The following is a 21,228-nucleotide window of genomic DNA, read 5'->3' as shown; positions in this document are numbered from 1 at the left end:
AAAGAAGACACAAATTGTAATCACAAGAAAAAAGGATGGAGGAAATCACAGCAGACAACACAACAATAAAGAGAAATGGAAGTTCTGAACAACGCTGTGGAGCTCAACTTCACCACTTACAGTAAGAGGATAAATTCTTCCAGTGCCACACATTACAAATAGGGTCTAAAACATATAAGTTGAATTTTCTCATGTCTATTGAAGAAATTTCTTGAGATTAAATCTTCACTCATGGAAAATTATATCCCAGATGGTTTGACTGGTAAATTTTTCTAAACATGCAATGACAAAACAACAAACTTACACAAAGTCTTTCAGAATAGCAACACACACACACACACACACACACACACACACACACACACACACACACAGTATATGATTAGTACAAATACTTTCTTATTTTAAAACATGACATCATACAATGAAAGTACTATATTGCCATAAAAACAGATAAATCAATGGAAGTGGATAGAATACACAAGCAAATAAGTTGTATAGATGTGTGTAAAATATTTTTGATATATGTAAAATATTAACTTTGAACTTTACCCCACACCTTAAATATACACAAAATGTAATTATCTCAAGGTGGCTCACTGACCTAAAGTGGAAGAACTAAACTATAAATCCCCTAAATAAAAACACAGAAGAGCTCTGTGACCTTGGATTTGGCAAGGAGTTTGTAATTTCAAACAGTAAGTATAAAAACTCAACAAACAAGAATTAAGTAAATTTTAAAACTTTCATCAGTCAACTAGTTGTTAAGATGTTAGTGACACACTGACCATGTGACCTGACCATTCCCATACTAGATTTTGTTCCAGAGAAATAACAACACACAGTCACAGAGACTTGTACATGACTGTTGGTGATAACTTTATTAGAAGCATCCATAACCACTGGACAAAATTGTATATAAACAGGTGAATGCATAAAGAGATTACATAACAGTATTCTACCCAGAAAATAAAGAAACAAATTACAGACACACAAACAAAAATCAATCTTCATAGAATAATTTTGAGAAAAGGAGCAAGACAGCACATGAATGTACATAATGCCATGATTTCATCGTACAAAATTCTAAGAAAATGTAAACAGTCTATATTGTAAAAATGTAAGCTAGTCTATAGAAAAGCAGATCCAGAGTTCGTAGGAAGAAGGGTAGAAACATCAACAGTAAGAAGAACTGATTACAAATTAGCACAAGGAAATGTTTGGGGGCAAATGGATGTGCATATTGATAGTGGAGATGGCTTCAGGAGTATGCACAGGTCAAAACTTTGCAAGTTGTACACTTTCAATATACTCTGTCAGTTATATGTCAGTTGTAGTCAATGGCCTTGGGATTTCTTTTCCCTCTGTACTTGCATACTGGGGAGAAATGGCTTTATAGTCAGATGTGAGAGTTTGGATGCTACCTTTACTCCTATAATGAAACCTTATGTAAATTACTTACAGTTTTGTGTCTCAGATTCTATTTTTATGTTAGTAAAATACTTTATGTGAGAATAAGAATGTATGTGCCCATGGATGTATGATGACGTTTTATCCCTCAGCATACCCCCATTACCGTCTCCTAAGTGGACACGCTTCTTGTATTTGACATATGACTTTGATATAAAGTATATATTTTAGAGTAACAGAATGGCATTGATAAAGCTCATTTCTCCTTTATGTTAAAATTTTAAGACCCATCCTTAGTATTCTCTCTATATATCACAAGTTGCTTCTAACATTTGTACTATTTTTATATTATGTATCCACCAAACTTAACTCATAGTTTTCCAAGATGGAAAGTTCTTATGTCTAATTTTCTGGCTCAATATTTGTCTCCTGGAAGTTCTCTGGCGCATAAATCCTAAAGTGAGATGACTGGGCCATAGGATAGCTGTGGGATGAATTTTACTCAGCATTTGCAAACTGCTTTCCAAAATGTTGAATTAATTTATACATCCACCAACACTAGGATGTTACATCACTAACTGTTACCAATACAATGGATATAGCATTATTCCAATTTTCACTTCTCAGTTTATGAGTCAGTTTGACTATTTCTTGTTCTTACTGGCTACCCAGGCTTTTCCTTTGTAAACTATATCCACATTAACATTTGCTCATTTTAAATTTTACTTGTTGATGGCAGTCCCTGAAATGTCTCTCATGAGCCTGAGTATTGAGATGTCATTTACTGATTAGACATTTATAGTCACATCTGTCATTTGTTAGCTTAGTTACTTAAAATATTACCTTTGGCCATTGCAGAAGTGAAATCCTTAAATATGTATTTTTTCTTTTAGTTTTATGCTGTTACTTTGTTATCCTCTAATCTCATCTCCCATGGTGTTGTGTAGGTATACATTTCTTCCCATGTAATTGTCTGTGTTCCAGAACTCCCTTTTAAAGAGTTTGACTGTCTTATACCTAGAGAGATGGTTCATTAGTTAAGAGCATTGGCTGCTCTTCCAGGGAACCCTGGTTCAGTTCCCAGCACCCACATGGTAAGCCACAGTTGTCTCTACCTCCAGTTTCAGGGGATCTGACACCCTCCCACAGACATACACCCAGGTAAAACACCAAAGCACATAAAAGAAAATTAAATGAATTACTTTTTAAGAAAGACTTTGACTGTCTCCATTACATAAGCAGTGCATCTTTATCATTCACTACTTGAATAATTTTATAAAAAGAATGATCCTAGAAGAGTAATGACTCAGAATAATAAAAGTCAAGAGGTGTTTTTATCGAGCCTTTAGAAGCACAAATAAACAAAAAATATTAAACAATTTGGATTTTTGGTTTAAGCATAGAGAAGGAATCTTACTATGTCTATCAGATATAACAGACTCTTGCAATGTCTTTAATGTTTAATTGCAAAATAATATTTTCATATAATATTATGCAAATAAAATATTGTATATGTCACATCAAAACTATACTTCTGCAATAGTTTTAAGATAACAGCATACCTGTTTTATGCAGTTTCGGAATATGTTTCCCAGTTTCCTGAATTTCCTGGTGTGATTCAGAATACTTGACAAGACACAGCATTTAACTAGCAAGATTTTTTTTTGTAAACAAGAAAGAAGGCTCTAAGCAAAAGTATGGCTGATGTATGGCCCACTTCAGTATTCTCTACAAAGAAAGTTCTCAGGAAAAAAAATGCCCTTGATTACCTGTTGACAATCCATACATTCACTAGGTTTAAATTTACATGTAGCCTGAAATCTTTCATGAAACTCCTGCTCTGACTTTGCCTTCCTTGAGAGTTAAAAAACAACTACACCTTCGTCCATAGACTCCTCCTCACACGCAACACTGTCAGTGATGAGCTTGAATATGTGTTTATTTTCCCTTGGATTTGGTGAGAAATTATTTTGGAATTTTATTGTTCTGTTACATTGTCCAATGATGCCAAATGACAAACAGAAAAAAATAAAATCAAGCAAGCTGGTATTTCTCTTAGAATCTCAAGGTGTGTGCTATCTTAAAACTCCTAATTGAAAGTCTACCATTACCTAGCATTAGTGTCCAGACTACCTATCTTTAATGCCTATAGATGGACTGGAATTTAGTAGCAGAACATCAGATTCAATTCACCTAGACAAATGCAATCCTCCTTGACAATGTTATCAGATTTGATGTGGTTGATCTACAAGCCTACAGGGAGCTGATGGTCATTTTTGTGTGTTGATCTGGGTGGAAGCTTGAGATAGTATTATCCACCAATAAGAAACAAAAAGAACTGAGTTTTGCTGCATAAATTATGTAGCTGATATACCTGAATTATCACAATTCATATGCTTGCATATTTTAGAGTGTTTGTTGGTTTTGGGAACAAAAGCACATTATGGGCAGATCACAGGGGAACAAAAGGAAAAGTCATGATTGCCCACGTAGTAAATGTCCAAATGTAAATGAGCCACCCTCTCTTGTTAGATGTGAACTCTTCTAAAGAGAGTTTGAGTAACAGCCAGAAGCCCCAATTTATGGCAAAATCACAATTACAGACTCACATGGGAAATAGATTCAAAGGAGGACTGTGTTGGAGACATTCTGGTGGCATCCAATGCATCCAATGCACAATGCAAAACTTGAGTTTTTATAAACAACGGATTAGCTTTGGGAACTGCAAACTATTAGTCAAGAGTTCTTTTTGTTCCATGGCAGTGAATTGCTGCAAGTTTCACACTATGATCAAAGCATCACGAGAGAGAGAGAGAGGGTGGGGGGAAGGAGAGGGGAGGGGAGGGGAGGGGATAAGAGGAAAGGAAAGGAAAGGAAAGGAAAGGAAAGGAAAGGAAAGGAAAGGAAAGGAAGAAAAAAAGAAAAGAAAAAACACGTATGAATTCCATCTTGTAGCTCTGTGGACTAGGTAACACAAGATCTGACTTCAGGACTCAGGAAGTCTCAGGGAGTCTTCTGAATATGGCCTATGTCCACCCAGGTAGAGTTGTGGGAAAATTTCAAACACAATCAGGTTTAGCAAGACAAATATGAAACAAGAAATGAATTAATAATTTGCATGTGGAGAACTGTGCTTTTCTATATAAAAGTTTCAAGAATTTTTTTTTTACTGAAGTTTTGTTGAAACATGGCTATCTTCATGATCATTAACCTCATGTTTTCTTGAGAATTTCTGAAATCCACGTAGGTGACACTGAAGAGTTATTTTTTGATATTTAAAATCTCCTGAGTTAAAATAGCATCATATATGGGAAAACACTAAGTAAGTTCAAAACTTTCTGACAAGATACAATATTTTTGCTATTACATTTGTAACATCTCCACATTATTTAATAATTTAAGTCTACTCCTTTTGTTCATCAGTCATGTATTTCCAATACTATCAAAAAGACTTTGTTTCTACTAGCCACAAAATATTTTGAGAAAAATTTTATTAACTATAAAAATGATAGTTTTCTGATCTACTTTAAAAATATTTCTTTGCAAATAGCATGATGGAAACATGACCAGTGTGTTGCTAGGAGATATTTAAAGCTAATTAAATCTATTAGCAGCAGCGTAAAAGAGTCTCTATTAACCAGAAGAAGAAAGATAATAAACTTGATTTTATATAACAAAATTCCTTTTACCACCTTTTGAAAAATATTTATGTAAGAACCTTTGATAAATTTATAAATCTAATAAGTTTAATGTGCTATAAAAGAACAAAGTAAATATAAACTTGAAATAACACCACAGATGTCAAATGCAAGGTTATACTACATCAGCCTGAAGAATTCACAGCACAGTGTTCCCTCAAAAAAGCATTTGATATACAACAAGCTGGCTCAGATAAGAATTAAAAATAAAATTTATAGGTATCTTGGCATGTGGACATCATCTTCAATATTCCTGTCTTAGATTTCCTGGGAACATCCATGGATAAGCATAAATGCATGCATATGATTGTTTATTAAGTCAAATAACAATAAATGTGTTATGACTTACACTAAGGGGTATCATTGTGACATCAGCAAGGACTGTAAAATGCTCATATTTAACGTTTACTCAAACTTTACTCTAGACTGATGCTTAGCAGTGTAATTTTTCATGGAAACACTCCTCTCTTCCTAGAGAAATATGCTAGATGTTTGCATCCTAAGTCTTCCTTTTGAAGTGACTGGGTCTGAACTATTCCCACTTCTCAAGTGTGGGCAAAAGCCATCACCCCCACACACTATACTCTCTCCCAGATTAAGGGCAGCTTCCAGTTCTAGCTTCTAGCACACTTGTTTGATAACAACAATCAAGGGAACAGTGATCTCTTCCTATTACTCCCCCTCCCCCTTGAAACCTCTTCCTTTGCTAAGAACTATCTCCTAGTTTTAATTCTAGAAGCATCTCGTCTCCAAAACAGTTACATTGAAGTTGATTCTACTAGAATAGATTTAACTGTTCCTGTCTATGAACCTTCCAATGCTGTGTTTTTAACTGTCAGGATGACGATTGTGGTACTTAGCAATTAATGATGTGCACCTGTTTTTCCCTCAGTGGTAATACCTTCATACCCTCCCACAGAGTCTTATCCCAGGGCTTGACATCAAATAGCTGTTAAGTATTTTTTTAAAAAAATCAGATGAGTAGCTCCATAGACAAGATATCAGGTGAGAAGTGGTGAGTATTATAACTACTTATGTCATTGAGTGGACCCTTTAAGTGGTGGGAATGGGGGCAAAACCTTGAAGCAGGAAGTTAGTATAAAATGATAAAGGCAATGAACATGTAGACAAAAGAGACAAAGAAATGCCCCAAATCCAAACAACACCCCAATGCAGCTAACATCCTAAGTAAACTGAATCAAAAGCAGGCACATTGCCAAGTAAAAGAATTTTCTTCCTGAATAACCAACACTTTCTTGTTTAATGAAATTTTCTGGAAGGTACTCTTTTAGTAGAGAGAGGATAATGGTAAGATATTAATAAAGGAAGGGCTGTGCCTAAGAAATCAATGAGTGCTTGTGATTCAGCCATTCTCTTCAGAAAGGGTCTTTGGCTCAGTTTCATTACCACTCTGGTAAAAGTGGAAATGGCTATTACAAATAGTAAGTAACAAGGAAACATTCATTGAGTCCCTGCCTCAAATCAAATCCTATGCCAAGAGGCTTTAAAAAATTTTTCTCATTTTACTTGTCTGAGTCTGATACCATGAGCTCCATTTTCAGAGAATGTTGATGATTGGAATGAGCGGCTAGTGGAGGCTGCAAAGTTAGTGGGCAGCTTTGGTCTAGCCAAGTTGGGGAGCTCTTTTGTAACCCTCCATTCTCTGTTCCTTCCTTCTTTAGTGTTTGGTGACACCATGACTCACCAATCTCATCCCAGTGAAATTATTCTCATATTAAGAAATTTTAAGGTATTTCACATTTGTCAAAGTGCAGTTTGAGGACCCCTCTCATATGGAGCTGGAGCATCTGGCTATATTCTTTGGGCATCTGGTGGAAACCACGCTTAGGTAACTTGTTGTCATAGTAGTGGTGACTGACAGGTATTTCTTCTACAGTCTTGGAGAAAGGCCAGAATCCATAGAGCTTCACATTCTCACACAGTTCGATGGCAACACTTGCGATCATCAAGCCTGTGGACAAGCGATATGCTGTCACGCCTTTAGTTTTCCAGAAGGAAGCAAGGCGTCTCAGGTACCTGGGGTGGAAGAAGAGAACCTTTTGCCTAACTTTAGACTTTTTGAGGGTTTGGTAGACTTTAAAAGAGACGCCTGTGTTGATCCTGAAGGAAAAGGCTGGCAGGAGAAGGAATGTGTCTCCATAGTTGGAAATATCCTTCAGAAACTTTTCTTTCTTCTCCGCCAAGTTCATGTATCTGCCAAATTAAAAAAAAATCACAATCATCATCATCATTATCACAACAACAATAATCAAAGCAAGAATTTTGTTTATATGATGGTCAAAAATGCAACCATCTATGTCCATTACATTAAAAAGTCAAATCACTGACTTAGCAACATTGATCAAGTATCAAGTAAATATCAATACCTGGTCTCCATTCCTCTTTCCTGATCTACAGGGACTTATTAGTAGATAGACATTTCTATCATTTTATATTATAATCCAGTAACATTATATAATGTCACTTTGGCTTTTTAATACCTTTAAACTTACTTATAACCAAATACCATAGCCTACATGTATTTAAAGGTTGTAAGTTATACATCTATTATACATATTTAATCACCAAATAGTTTTGCTTAGAGGGCCTTTGCTGCCTGAAAATATACATGTATATATTGTTATAATTTTCTTCCTGATTTAGGCTATCATCCTCTTGTGCTTCATATGACACCTTAGGAAGAACTCTTGCAAGTAAAATTTTTTTCACAATTTAGCTTCTCGAAAGCGGTACCCTGTTTTGTTTTCACTCAGAGATTCTAGAGCAATTTGAGAAGTCTATTCTATTACTAATTATTACCAGTATCTTTCACTGTTATTTCATTTGTTGTTGTTGTTTGTTTTGGTTTTCCAAGACATTTTCTCTGTGTAGCTCTGGCTGTCCTGGAACTCACTCTGTAGACCAGGCTGGCCTTGAACTCACATCTGCACTCTCTTTTTGACAAAAAAAAAATGGAGCAAAGCATATGTGGGATTTTTATGAATGAATCAACATTCTATAACAGTTATATTACAGAAGCTATAGAAACTATTCTAACCAACTACTGGAAATGAAAACCAATAGTATTTTGTCCCATTGTGCTAGGGCTTCCTCTCAGACTCATAAACAGTTTTGTCAAAAAAGAACTCACTACCAAGGGGAAAGTGTACATAGCATGAAGACTCTGAAAGAAAATGGAAGAAATCATGTTCCCTATTTGTTAAGTTGAGGAGATAAATTCTCCTTTGATTAGAAACACGCAGATCATGACACTAGAAGGACAACTGAGTCATTGTGAACTCAGACTGGATGAGATGTCAAACTTTGCAGAGGTGTTCTTTTTGTTTTCACCAGAAGCTGGCTCAGCTGTGGGACATGTCAGCCTCAGCAGTGAGAGAAATGTGTGAAGCAATCAGAAAGAGTTCTGAGGAGTTATGCAGCTTGCAGGTACTCACTTCAGGGTTATGATGCTGGGATTGACAGTCACAAGATTTGTTTTGCTTCCAACATCTTTCCTAGCATTCCCTGTGATTGGAGGGAGGTTACACCTGGAATAAGGAAGGAAAATTATTTTCAAAATACAACCTATAAAAAGCAGATGTGTACACACACACACACACACACACACACACACACACACACACACACACACACTCACACCTGACAACTGTTGTAATTGCAGAGGCAACCAGTGAGGACTTCAGATACACCTCATTTCCACTTGAAAATATCAAGAGGTAAAGACTCTAAAATGATGTTTCAACATTGTACAAAATTTCATGAGTGATTTTTAACATTTTCGTTGACATTTTTAAGTATCAAAACCAGAACTGACAAATAATTCCTTGTCATGCTTCTGAAGGATTTTCAAGGCTCTTTATTGAAGTTGTGACTTAGATCAACTAAATATTGACTGAGGCTGATTATATTCTTTTTCTTTTTTTGGTTTCTCTGTGTAGCCTTGGAGCCTATCCTGGCACTCGCTCTGGAGACCAGGCTGGCCTCAAACTCACAGAGATCCGCCTGCCTCTGCCTCCCGCATGCTGGAATTAAAGGCGTGCGCCACCAACTCCCCGGCTGGCTGATTATATTCTTACAATGGAATGATCACTGTAGACTTAAAGAACTGGAGGCACTAAAAATGCATTGACAGGGTCTCCCAGGAACGAAACCCACATAGGAACTCTAGTATCTTCTGATATCTATCTATAGATAAGTTTTGTCACCAAGTTAGGTTATTGATGAAGGAAATTTGAAGCAATTTTCATCCTGCTGTCCTAAATCTGGAGTACTAATTTTTCATTAGAAAACCATGAATGATGCTAATTTTGATATATGCCAATCCAAAAAGGGGGATATACTTTAAATTTCAGTTAGACCATCTTCTTAAAGGAGATCATGCAAAGGGAGCACTGATTGCCCCAGAAGCGCTGTGTACAGACCATGCCATCTGTAATATGGATGGGGCTGCAGGACTCTGCTCCATGCCCTATGAAACACCGTAATAAATAAAATAGGTACTTCTCACTTTGATATAAAATATACATCAGAAACTATGTATTCATTATAGATAGGAGGTCACAGAATGACCTTAACAGTGGCCTCCTGTAACAAGTCACAGACACACATTCTTTTGAAGAATCCAAAGTGGTTTTGCTATTGTTTGAGACAGGATATTACTTTTTAGTCCAGGCTGACTGGAACTCACTCTGCAGCCTAGGTAAGCCCTAAACTCTCAAAGATCCTTCTGCCTCACTCTCCCAACTGTTGAGACTACAAACAATGAACCACCATGCCAGGCTTAAAAGTGGTTTCTCCTACATCCAGTAATAGAAGCAGATGAAGTGACCACAGCCGAGCACTGGGCTGAGCTCCTGCAGTTAAGTTGATGAGGAGGAGGAGTCATTATATGATCAAGGGGGTGGGTCAAGATGATGATGGAGAAAAACACAGAGACATCTGACCCCCGCCAGTAGGAGCTCACAGTACATGAACTGACATATTGGGCACTGCATGCAACTAAAATAGGTCCTCTGAAAATGGGTGACAGTTATATGGCCTGATCTGTTGAGGGGGGCAGGTCTGGTAGTGGGACCAGAACCTATCCCAGGTTCATGAATTGTCTTTTAGGGGCCCATTCCCCATGGGATACCTTTCAAGGTGGGTTACCTTGCTCAGGCTTAATATAAGGGGGAAGGGCTTTGTTGACTCCCCAGTGAAGGCCTTACCTCCTCTGAGGTATAGATTGGTTGGGGGAACTGGGAGGGGTAGAAGATGGTGAAGAAGGGGTAACTGGGGTTGCTATGTAAAATGAAAAATAAAAATTTAAATTAAAATAGAAACATAATGGTAAGAAACTGGTGAAAGACTTTATGAAGGTTTATGTTTTTAAAAATTTCCTACAGTGTACATTAAAATGAAATTCTGCATAAAAAAGTGGTTTTTACTACTTGCTTTGGCAGAACATTCACTAAAATTGGAATGATACAGAAAAAGATAAGCATGGCCCCTGCTCACAGATGACATGAAAATTCATGAAGCATTCCATATTTAGAAGAAAAAGAGTGGTTTCTAACATAACTGGAGACTTTATGGAAAATACCAGGAAGTACACATGTGTGTGCATCCTTTTAATATGCATATGCATATAATATATGTGTAATACTCATATAAAATGCATACACAGATGTAACAGTATAGCTATAAGCATGCTATATAATATAGTTATAGCCATGTTTGTTCCTTATACACTTAATTTGTAGTTCCCAATGTTTGAAATTAAAACAAATGGGCAACTTCTATGTGTGACTAGCAAGTATAGGCAAAATAAGTACAGGCTTAAAAACTAAATACATTATAATGACACCAACCATATGTGGCACGAATTTTGTTTTCAGTTTGAATGGCCAAGAAAGAGTGTGTTCAGAAAATCCTAGCGTCAGCTAAAGTAGAACCTACAAATCCAGGTCTTGTCTTAAAGTTATCAATCAACTATCTGTCCTAGACTTTAAGCCTAAAGTATTTTTTCTATGGCTGCTATAAAGTAAAATTAATGTTTTGCATAATCCTTACCACAGATGTTTGGGGAATTTTAAGTCTATAAAAACCCTATTACATGAACCATAATCTATTTTCATTGTGACTTCCCTAGCACACACAAACATTGAAAATGTGAACAAGGGCTAACTCATTCCAGTACTGGCCATGTCAATGTGAAACATGAAAAGCATGAAAATTGTTCTGTCAAGAATTCAATGAGTGTTTAGTAATTTCTGGGCTATCAGATTGACCATTGTGTAATTACCATCAATATAAATTACCAATATGAGATGAAAATTGAGGGAGGAGATATTTTTTGAACTTCATTTGTGGTTGCTGTTAATACACAGAACAAGTAGTATTAAATCCACGGGGAACGAAGGGTCTCAATGTACAAGATGGATGCTCCCAGAACATAAAGAAGAACACATTTGCCACTCCCTCTTTTAAGCCACATTACATCTGGGCAAATCAGTGATTATTAGCATGAATCACACACAGAAATCAACTTTGTGTCTGTTTTCATAAACTACCTTGTATTCAGGCAAAACTGCTTTAGACCAGAATTGAGCAGATGAGTAATATGAATCAATTTTCAAACTGGAAAGCAGTGCTGTGTACGACTATACAATGTCTAGGTCAGCATCTTTCCTAGTGTTACTGAAGAACAAATGCCCTTGCAATCATCTGTGAGAACAAATATCTTCCAAGACAGAGAAATGTTTCTCCCAGGAGTGTTTCCAAGGGAACCATTATACCCATCGACAGGCTGAAGGCTCTTAGAAGTCCTGCAGTCTCAAACCTTTCACTGCAAATTCACCCAGTTCATTCTTGCATATCCTTATGGTACTAATGTGAACAAGTTGAGGAATTCAGTTGTACTCCTGTACTTCCAGAAAAGTCTCCGTGAGTAACCGGTAGATGCTAGTAACCCAATCACAAAGACAAAGGCAAAACTTGACACATCATTTCTATTACTCTTTAAAACAGTCAATAGCTCCTTGGTTTCCAAGAAACCACTTTGACAAGACTTACCTAAAAACAAAGTCAGATTTATCAATTTCGGCTCCACAGAGAGACTTGTTCAGAATTCCCCCGTTGCCAACCACTGCACACTGGTTATAGGGGTATCCCACAAAAGGCTGGGACTAGTGGGAGAGAGGAGAAACCAGTCATGACACACAATTGCTTGAAAATTAGAACCAACTCTAAGTGGAAGAGATGTAATTTCCAAAGCCCCCAAGAAAATAGAAACTCCAAGTATCATCAGTTGGATCCCAGAAACTTTGTGTGCTTAGGAGAAGGAAAAAGAGTAAGAAAAAGAATCAGAAACAGATTTTGGGGTGTAAAAAAGCAGCATGGGGTCTAGAGCGATGACTTCTCAAGTAGGAGTATTTGCTGTGAAAGCAAGAAGTGAATCAAAATCTCCAGCTCACGGGTCAAATCCAGAGACATGTCTGAAGTCTAGCATGGGGTAGAAGGAGGCAAGTGCATCCTTGGAGCTCCAGTTTGTTGGCCAGCCTGTCTAACTGAAACAGTGACTCTGGGTTCTCAGAGCCTGTCTCAAAATGTAAAGTGTATAGCGATGATGGGAGAAAGCACCCAACATCTTGTGCTGTTTTTTTTGTGTGTATGAGTACCCATGTATATATGTGCACATACACCACACATAAACACGCACACTATCTAACTCATTAAATAAATAAGTGCATAGTATTATGATCAACTTACAATTTAAAAAAATCATGTAAGTTTGTGTCATTTCTCTTGGGATGTGTAAACACTACATATTCTCTGTATAACAGCCTGGAACTTGTACCTTGTACCTACTATGCATTCTGCCACTAAGCTATATAGAGCTCCACTCCTTGGTGTTTGGAGATAGTCTCATTATGTAGCCCAGCCTGACCTCAAACTCAGGATCATCCTGCCTCCAACTCCCAAGTGCAAGAATTACATACATAAACTACCAAATTCAACTAAGATTTTTTTCTTAAACTTTCCTGAGGTACTTTTATTTACAAAAAAAACTGTCTTCTTTCATTAACCATTTTAAAAATACCAAATTTGTCTTTGTTTTAATTTTTTTCTCCATTTTATGAGAAACATTTCTGTCCTTTTAGTCTAGAAAATTTGCAGTATTTTTGTCTATCATTTTCTAGTTATCTCTCATTTATTCTCAGCAAACTATTCTTTCTCTGAATTGTGACACAAAAATATTGAAATAACTTACATGAGCCACAATAAACTACTTTCGAGAAGTCAAACACCTAACAAAGGGTGAATTAATTATGAAACTGTATCTACAGATAGCAAGCAGCATAGATACAGTGATCCCATCTGATCATGTCAATTTGGTCTAATTGCTTTAAAACATCATAAAAGACACTTGTGAATCCATGATTATAAGGAATGAAATGCTTGTCATGACAAAAATACTCCCTTAATTTTGTACTTGTATTACATGGAAATTACATTTTCTCACTGTGCTAAACAGCAGAGTATGTATCTTTTACTCATGTTTATTTACAGACATGTGCTGAGTGTATATATGACTGAGAAATGTTCTAGGCAAACGTGGGATACAGCAGAGAACACAGGTAGACAATAAATTTTGTCTTGTAGATGTTATATGAATTGTCCATGAATTCTTAAATAGTGACATCAAAAAAGTAAGTCACATGGGCCCTTTGTACAAGAATGGGCTTAGTCATCAAAAAGGACAACCTGAAGAATCCGATCCTAGGCAAAATGTGGCACCTCTCTATGCCACCGTGACTCAGCTGATTAACTGAAGAGTAAAGGCGAGTGGAGGGCTGAAAGAACTGATCATTTATGATATAAAATCTCTTCTTAGGGAGTCACACTGCATTCAGAATTGCTTCCATAAGGAATTCGGGTATAGCTCAATGGTAGAATCTTTGCCAAGTACAGGTAAGGTCCTGGGTTCAGTCTCAAGGAGATAAAACATAAACATAAAAGAACTAGATTCTTTGGTGGGCCCACCACTACACATGTCCCATATGCCATAACATAATATGGTAACCTTAATATTACTCATTCATTCCTGCAGGTCACGACCTCAAACCACCCTTACTCACCACTGGGAACATGTGGAAAATGTTCTCTCGAATGGGAATTTGCTTCGTGCTTTCTGCCTCATAGCTCAAGTTAGTCCCCACTGGAGTGTTGTTCTGGGAAACCACGAAGTACTGCATTGCATCACAACAGGAAGACAGCTTTGCTCTACAATGGATGACAATGAAAGTAAGCGAGGGAGACACCAAACATGGTCACGACAGTGGATGCATCAAAAGAGGATTTGGGCTGTTGAGTTTCAAAAGGAAGACAAGCTAGGCACCAACATGACAACACTCCTCTGCAGGCCTGGGTGGGAGGATGGTGGATGGTGACATATGGGTGCACACCCTGAGGTAGAAACCCACTTTACAGAGCTAACAGTTCTGAAGACAACCTTTGCAGACATTAAAAACTTCCTTGCAATGAGCTTGCTAAGAGAAACAGGGAACTGTGAGCCCAACCGAAACTCCGCTCCAAGATAATTTCAAGAGGATGAGCCCATTTCATATAACTTTAGTAAGACCATTGTTATGGTTGCATTTTTAATTTTTTCACATTTTGTTTGAATGTGTATGGGTGCTTTATTTGCATATGTTTGGGCACCATCTGCATGCAGTACTCTTGTCAGGTCCTCTGACAAAACAGCCTCTAAAGCACTGGACCATCTCTCTAGCCCCAGGTTTTTGTTTTCCATCCCTCTACTCCCGGAAGCTCCTCTCCCTTCCTGCCTCCCCCAGATCAACCCCTCCTCTGTTTCCCTTAAAAAAGAGAGAGAGAAAAGAGCAGGCCTCCCTGGGATATCAACTGAACATGGCTGATACAATAAGAGTGGGCACAAACCCTCATACCACAGCTGGATGGCAGCCCAGTAGGAGAAAAGGATCCCAAGTGCAGGCAAAAGAGCCAGAGACACCCCCATTTTCATTGTTGAGAGTGCCACAAGGACATCAAGGTATATGCAGAGGACTTAGCTCAGCCCCGTACAGGGTCCATGTTTGTCACTTCAGTCTCTGTCAGCCCCTATGAGCCCTGCTTAGTTGATTCAGTGGGTTGTCTTCTCATGGTGTCCTTAACCCCTCTGGTCCCTACAATTCTTCCACCCCCACTTCTACAGGGATCCCTTGACTCCACCTAGTGTTTATGGGTCTCTGCATTTGCTCCCAGAAGTTATGATGAAGATTGTCTAGTCCCAGTTTTAACTGTATTTTATCATGAGTTACTACTGGTTTTTTTGCTGTTTTTTTTTTTTTCAAGACAGAGTTTGTCTGTGTAGCTTTGGAGCCTGTCCTGGAACTCAATCTGTAGACCAGGCTGGCCTTGAGCTCATAGAGATCTGCCTGCCTCTGCCTCTCAAGTACTGAGATTAAAGGCATGAGCCACCACTGCCCAGCAATGAGTTACTATTGTTAATCTCTTACTGTGTCAAACTTATAAACTAAACATATACATGTACAATATTCTGTATACATATATATTTAATATACATAAATGATGTCTACATATACTATGCATCTAAATATATTCAATAAGTACAGTGTATATGCCATACATTCCATATAGAATATACATATATTATATAAGCAATACTATATATTCTCCATATACATATCTATTATACATAAACTATATATACATAACATACATATAAATTATTCACATATGTATATGATAACACATATGAGGCCCAGCACTATCTGGGGTTTCAGACAGGCACAGGATGGATGGAACCTGAAATGGATCTCTCAAAGATAAAAGAAGAAAATATTATTTCATTGTTTTGTAATAGGCCCACCTGAGCTCCTCCTCCCAACCCATCTCTGTCCTCTTAGGAGCTGGCCTCGTGGTGAGGACTCAGGGTTCTTCTAGTTCTTTCCCACAGAGCCTTTTAGCCCTTCCTTGTAGTCTTATAGTCTCGATTGTTTGTGACTTTCCCACCAATCCACAGAATCACTCTCTAACAAAGTTCCACAGCAGTCACATTTGGCTGGGACCAATAACAAGACACCCACCCACTAACAAACCTCAATATGTAGAAAAAATTGGAATAATCCCCTGTATCTTATCAGACTACCATGCTTTAAAGTTAGAATTCATTAACAACACAAATTGCAGAAACCCAACAAACAATGAGCAATTGCACCATTCCCGGGTCAAGGAAAAAATAAAAGAAATTAAAGACTTTCTAGAATTCAATGAGAAATAAGACATAACATACCCAATCTTATGGGACATTTTGAAAGCAGTGCTAAGAGGAAGTTCGTAGCACTGAGTGCTCCCATGAAGAAACTAGAAAATAATCACACTAGAGAATTAACAGCACAACTGAAAGCTCTAGAACAAAAAGGAGCAAACTCACACTGGAGGAGAAGGCACCAGGAAATAATCAAATTGAGGGCTGAAACCAATTAAGCAGAAACTAGGAAAACAATACAAAGAATCAATTTGACAAAGAGATGCTTCTATGAGAAAATCAACAAGATAGACAAACCTTTATCCAAACTAACCAAAAGGCCGAAAAAGAACGTGCAAATTAACAAAATCAGAAATGAAAAGGGGAACATAACAATGAACACTGAGGAAATCCAGAGAATCATCAGGTCATACTTTGAAACCTGTACTCCACAAAATTCAAAAATCTAAAGGAAATGGACAATTTTCTGGATAGATATCACTTACCAAAATTAAATCAAGAACAGATAAGCAATTTAAACAGACCTATAACTGCTAATGAAATAGAAGCAGTCATCAAAAATCTACCAACCAAAACAAGTCCAGGGCCAGATGGTTTCAGTGCAAAATTCTACCAGAAATTCAAAGAAGAGCTAATACCAATACTCCTCAAAGTGTTCCACACAATAGAAGCAGAGGGTCATTGCCAAACTCTTTTTAAAAGGCTACAATTACCTTGGTACCCAAGCCACACAAAGACACAACTAAGAAAGAGAACTACAGATTAATATCCCTCATGAACATTGATGCAAAAAATACTCAATAAAATACTGCAAATATAATTAAGAACACATCAGAAAAATTATCCACTATGATCAAGTAGGCTTCAACCAAGGAATGCAAGGATGGTTCAACATATGAAAATCCATCAATGTAATCCACCATATAAACAAACTGCAAAGGAAAACCACATGGTCATCTCACTAGATGCTGAAAAATCCTTTGACAAAATCCAATATCCCTTCATGATAAAGGTCTTGGAGAGATCAGGGATAACAAGAACATACCTAAACACATTAAAGCAATATGCAGCAAAACAACAGCCAACATCAAACTAAATGGAGAGAAACTCAACACATTTCCTCTAAAATCAGGAACAAGACAAGACTGTCCACTCTCTCCATACCTTTTCAGTATTATACTTGAAGATCTAGCTAGAGAAGTAAGACAACAAAAGGAGATCAAGGGGATACAAATTGGAAAAGAAGTCAAACTTTCACTATTTGCAGATGATATGATAATTTACATAAGTGACCCAAAAAACTCTACCAGGGAAATCTTACAGCTGATGAACACCTTCAGCAAAGTGGCAGGATACATGATTAACTAAAAAGATCAGTAGCCCTACTATATACAGATGATAAATAGGCTAAGAAAGATATCAGAGAAACATCACCCTTTACAATAGTCACAAATGACATAAAATATCTTGGAGTAATGCTAACCAAAAAAAATGAAAAACCTGCATAACAAGAACTTTGAGTCTTTAAAGAAAGAAATTAAAGAAAATATCAGAAAATGGAAAGATCTCCCATGCTCTTGGATAGGTAGAATCAACATAATAAAAATGGCAATCTTGCCAAAAGCAATCTACAGATTCAATGCAATCCCCATCAAAATCCCAGCACAATTCTTCACAGACTTTGAAAAAACAGTACTCAACTTTATATGGAAAAACAAAAGACCTAGGATAACCAAACCAACCCTGTACAATAAAGGAACTTCTGGCTGCATCACCATGCCTGACTTCAAGCTCTATTACAGAGCTATAGTCCCGAAAACAGCTTGGTATTGGCACAAAAATAGACAGGTAGACCAATGGAACCGAATTGAAAACGCCCTTATTAACCCACACACCTATGGACATCTGATATTTGACAAAGAAGCTAAAATTACACAATGGAAAAGAGAAAGCATCTTCAACAAATGGTACTGGCATAACTGGATGCCAGCATGTAGAAGACAGCAGATAGATCCATTGCCATGAACAAAACTTACGTCCAAATGGATCAAAGACCTCAACATAAATCCAGCCACACTGAACCTCTTAGAAGAGAAAGTGGGAGGTACCCTTCAACAAATTGGTACAAGAGACTGCTTCCTGAACATAACACCATTAGCACAGACACTGAGATCGACAATTAATAAATGGGACTTCCTGAAACTGAGAAGCTTCTGTAAGACAAAGGACACAGTCAACTAGACAAAAGCCCATAGAATAGAAAAAGATGTTCACCAATCCCACATCTGATAAAGGGCTGATGTCCAAAATATACATAGGACTCAATAAGTTAGTCACCAAAACAAATAATCTAATAAAAAAGTGGGGTACAGAACTAAATAGAGACTTTTCAATAGGGGAATCTAAAATGGCTGAAAGACACTTAAGAAAGTGCTCAACATCTTTAGCCATCAGGGAAATGCAAATCAAAACAACTGTGAGATACAATTTGCTTCTGTCAGAATGGCTAAAATCAAAAACACCAATGACAGTTTATGCTGAAGAGGATGTAGAGAAAAGGGAACACTCCTCCACTTCTGGTGGGAGTGCCAACTCATACAGCGACTTTGGAAATCACTAAGGTGGAACCTCAGAAAAATGGGAATCAGACTATCACAATTCTACTCTTAGGCATATACCCAAAAGATCCACACTCATACAACAAGGACATCTTTAACTATGTTCATATCAGCATTATTTGTATTAGCCAGAACCTGGAAACAACCTAGATACCCCTCAACTGAAGAATGAATACAGAAAATGTGGTACATTTACACAATGGAGTATTACTCAGCCAGAAAAAACAAAACAAAACAAAACAATGGAATCTTGAAATTTGCAGAAAAATGGATGGAACTAGAAGAAACCATCCTGATTGAGGTAACCCAGTCACAAAAAGACAAACATGGTATGTACTCACTCATATATGGATTTTAGACATGAAGCAAAGGGTTACAGCCTGCAATCCACACTGCCAGAGAACCTAGGAAACAAGGAGGACCCTAAGAGGACATACATTTCCCCAGAGAAGGGGAAAGGGACTAGATCTACTGAGCTAATTGGGAGCATGGGAGGAGGGGAGAGGGAGTTAGGAGAAAGAGAAGGGGAGAAAAGGAGGGAAGATGAGGGCACAAGGGAGCAGGATGATTGAGTCAGGGGAAGAATAGAGGAGAGCAAGAAAAGAGATTCCATAATAGAGGGAGCCATTATAGGTTTAAAGAGAAATCTGGTACTAGGGAAATGTCCAGAGATCTACAAGGTTGAGAGGCTACTTTAAATGCCCTTCTCTAATAATGAGATTGATGACTACCTTATATGCCATCCTAGTGCCTTCACTCAGTAGCTGATGGAAGCAGAAGCAGACACCCACAGCTAAACACTGAGTTGAACTCCTGGAATTCAGTTGCAGAGAGGGAGCAGTGATGACCAAAGGTGTCAAAACCAGGCTGGAGAGACCCACAGAAATAGCTGACCTGAGCAAGGCAGGGGCTCATGGATCCCAGACTCATAGCTGGGAAACAAGCATTGGAGTGTTCCAGACCCCATGAATGTGAATGTCAGTTTGGAGGTCTGGGCAATATATGGGGCCTCTGGTAATGGATCAATATTCATCCCTAGTACAGGAATGAACTTTGGGAGCCCACTCTACATAGAGGGATACTCTCTCAGCCTAGACACATGGGGGAGGGTTAGGCCCTGCTCCAAATGATATGACAGACTTTGAAGATCCTCAGTGGAAGGCTTCACCCTCCATGGGGAGCAGAAAGGGTATAGGATAGGGGGGTCAGTGGGGGTCAGGGAGGAGGGGAGGGAGAGGGCACTGGGATTGACATGTGAAACAAGCTTGTTTTTAATTTAAATAAAAAATGAAGAAAAAAGAAAACAATGCAGGAAATGAAAGTAGAACTTAATTGCTTTGCAATAATTACAAAAATACAAAAACTAATTTGAGTAGCATTGCCTAAGTCACCTAAGCAATCATGTATAGCCGTGTATTTGAGATAAGTACAGTTATTTTTGATTGGAACAAATTCATTCCTAATAGAAATCTCAGGAAGAAGTCATTACTATCCAATACATTTAGAAGTTCTGGTTATAATAACATAGGCTAATGTAAAAATTCCATAACTTATATGTTGTTTATGCAATTCATCAGAGATGTAGATGTCAAAGCATTTCTTAACAATTATTCCAGGATTAATCCCTTAAACTCAGGAGACACTTGTATTTACACAACCAAGCTATCTCCTTGCTGAGGTCTGTTTTCTCTTTTCGTTTTCTTAGAAACATTTAAAGCAACTGAATATGGAAACCAAGCACCTGATTAGCCTTTCAACTTTTGGAGAGTCTGCAAAATTTCTTCTTCCTGTTGTGTTTTATGAATAGTACCCATTTTTCATTATTTTCATCATCTCATCACTCCTCAAACTTGTCCTTTTTTCCATATTACTTATGAGATATGTATGTAATTGAAATCACACACTTCAGAAGAGGCAATGTCTCTGCAAGGGGGTCTGGCTGTGGTGAGAGTTGTTATATCTGGCCTTTTCCAATACCACATTTTTATTGTTGGGCCTTGGTTCTGAAGGGCATAGTCTTAGACACATTCCTACTGAGTTTTACTCTTTTTTTGAGTAACACAATGCTCTAATTTGTTGTGCTCGTTGAAAATTCCATCCTCCTGAATCCCACCAATTCTTAGGTTATGAAAAGTGACCTTGTACCCAAGGTCAAGGATTTCTACAACACTCATCATAAAAAAACATTATA

General features: G+C 37.6%; 1 protein-coding gene and 1 pseudogene across 1 annotated transcript in view; one reads left to right on the top strand and one right to left on the bottom strand.

Annotated features, from left to right (window-relative positions):
* Positions 1–873: 873 nt before the first annotated feature.
* St8sia6 (ST8 alpha-N-acetyl-neuraminide alpha-2,8-sialyltransferase 6) overlaps positions 874–21,228 on the bottom strand; it is an 80,890-nt gene continuing 60,535 nt past the window's right edge. The window contains exons 4-7 of the mRNA XM_035442811.1: positions 14,249–14,393; positions 12,183–12,295; positions 8,564–8,656; positions 874–7,322 (exon numbers count right to left, since the gene is read on the bottom strand). Coding sequence (XP_035298702.1) covers positions 6,854–7,322; positions 8,564–8,656; positions 12,183–12,295; positions 14,249–14,365 — 792 coding nt within the window. The 5' untranslated portion in view covers positions 14,366–14,393 and the 3' untranslated portion in view covers positions 874–6,853. The remainder of the gene's footprint in view (positions 7,323–8,563; positions 8,657–12,182; positions 12,296–14,248; positions 14,394–21,228) is intronic.
* Positions 10,548–10,662, top strand: LOC113834650 (annotated as a pseudogene).

Source organism: Cricetulus griseus, chromosome 3, assembly GCF_003668045.3.
Source record: "Cricetulus griseus strain 17A/GY chromosome 3, alternate assembly CriGri-PICRH-1.0, whole genome shotgun sequence".
In the NCBI taxonomy this organism is placed as follows: Eukaryota; Metazoa; Chordata; class Mammalia; order Rodentia; family Cricetidae; genus Cricetulus; species Cricetulus griseus.
Note: the sequence above shows the minus strand (reverse complement) of the source record. Positions and strands in the feature narration are given on the sequence as shown.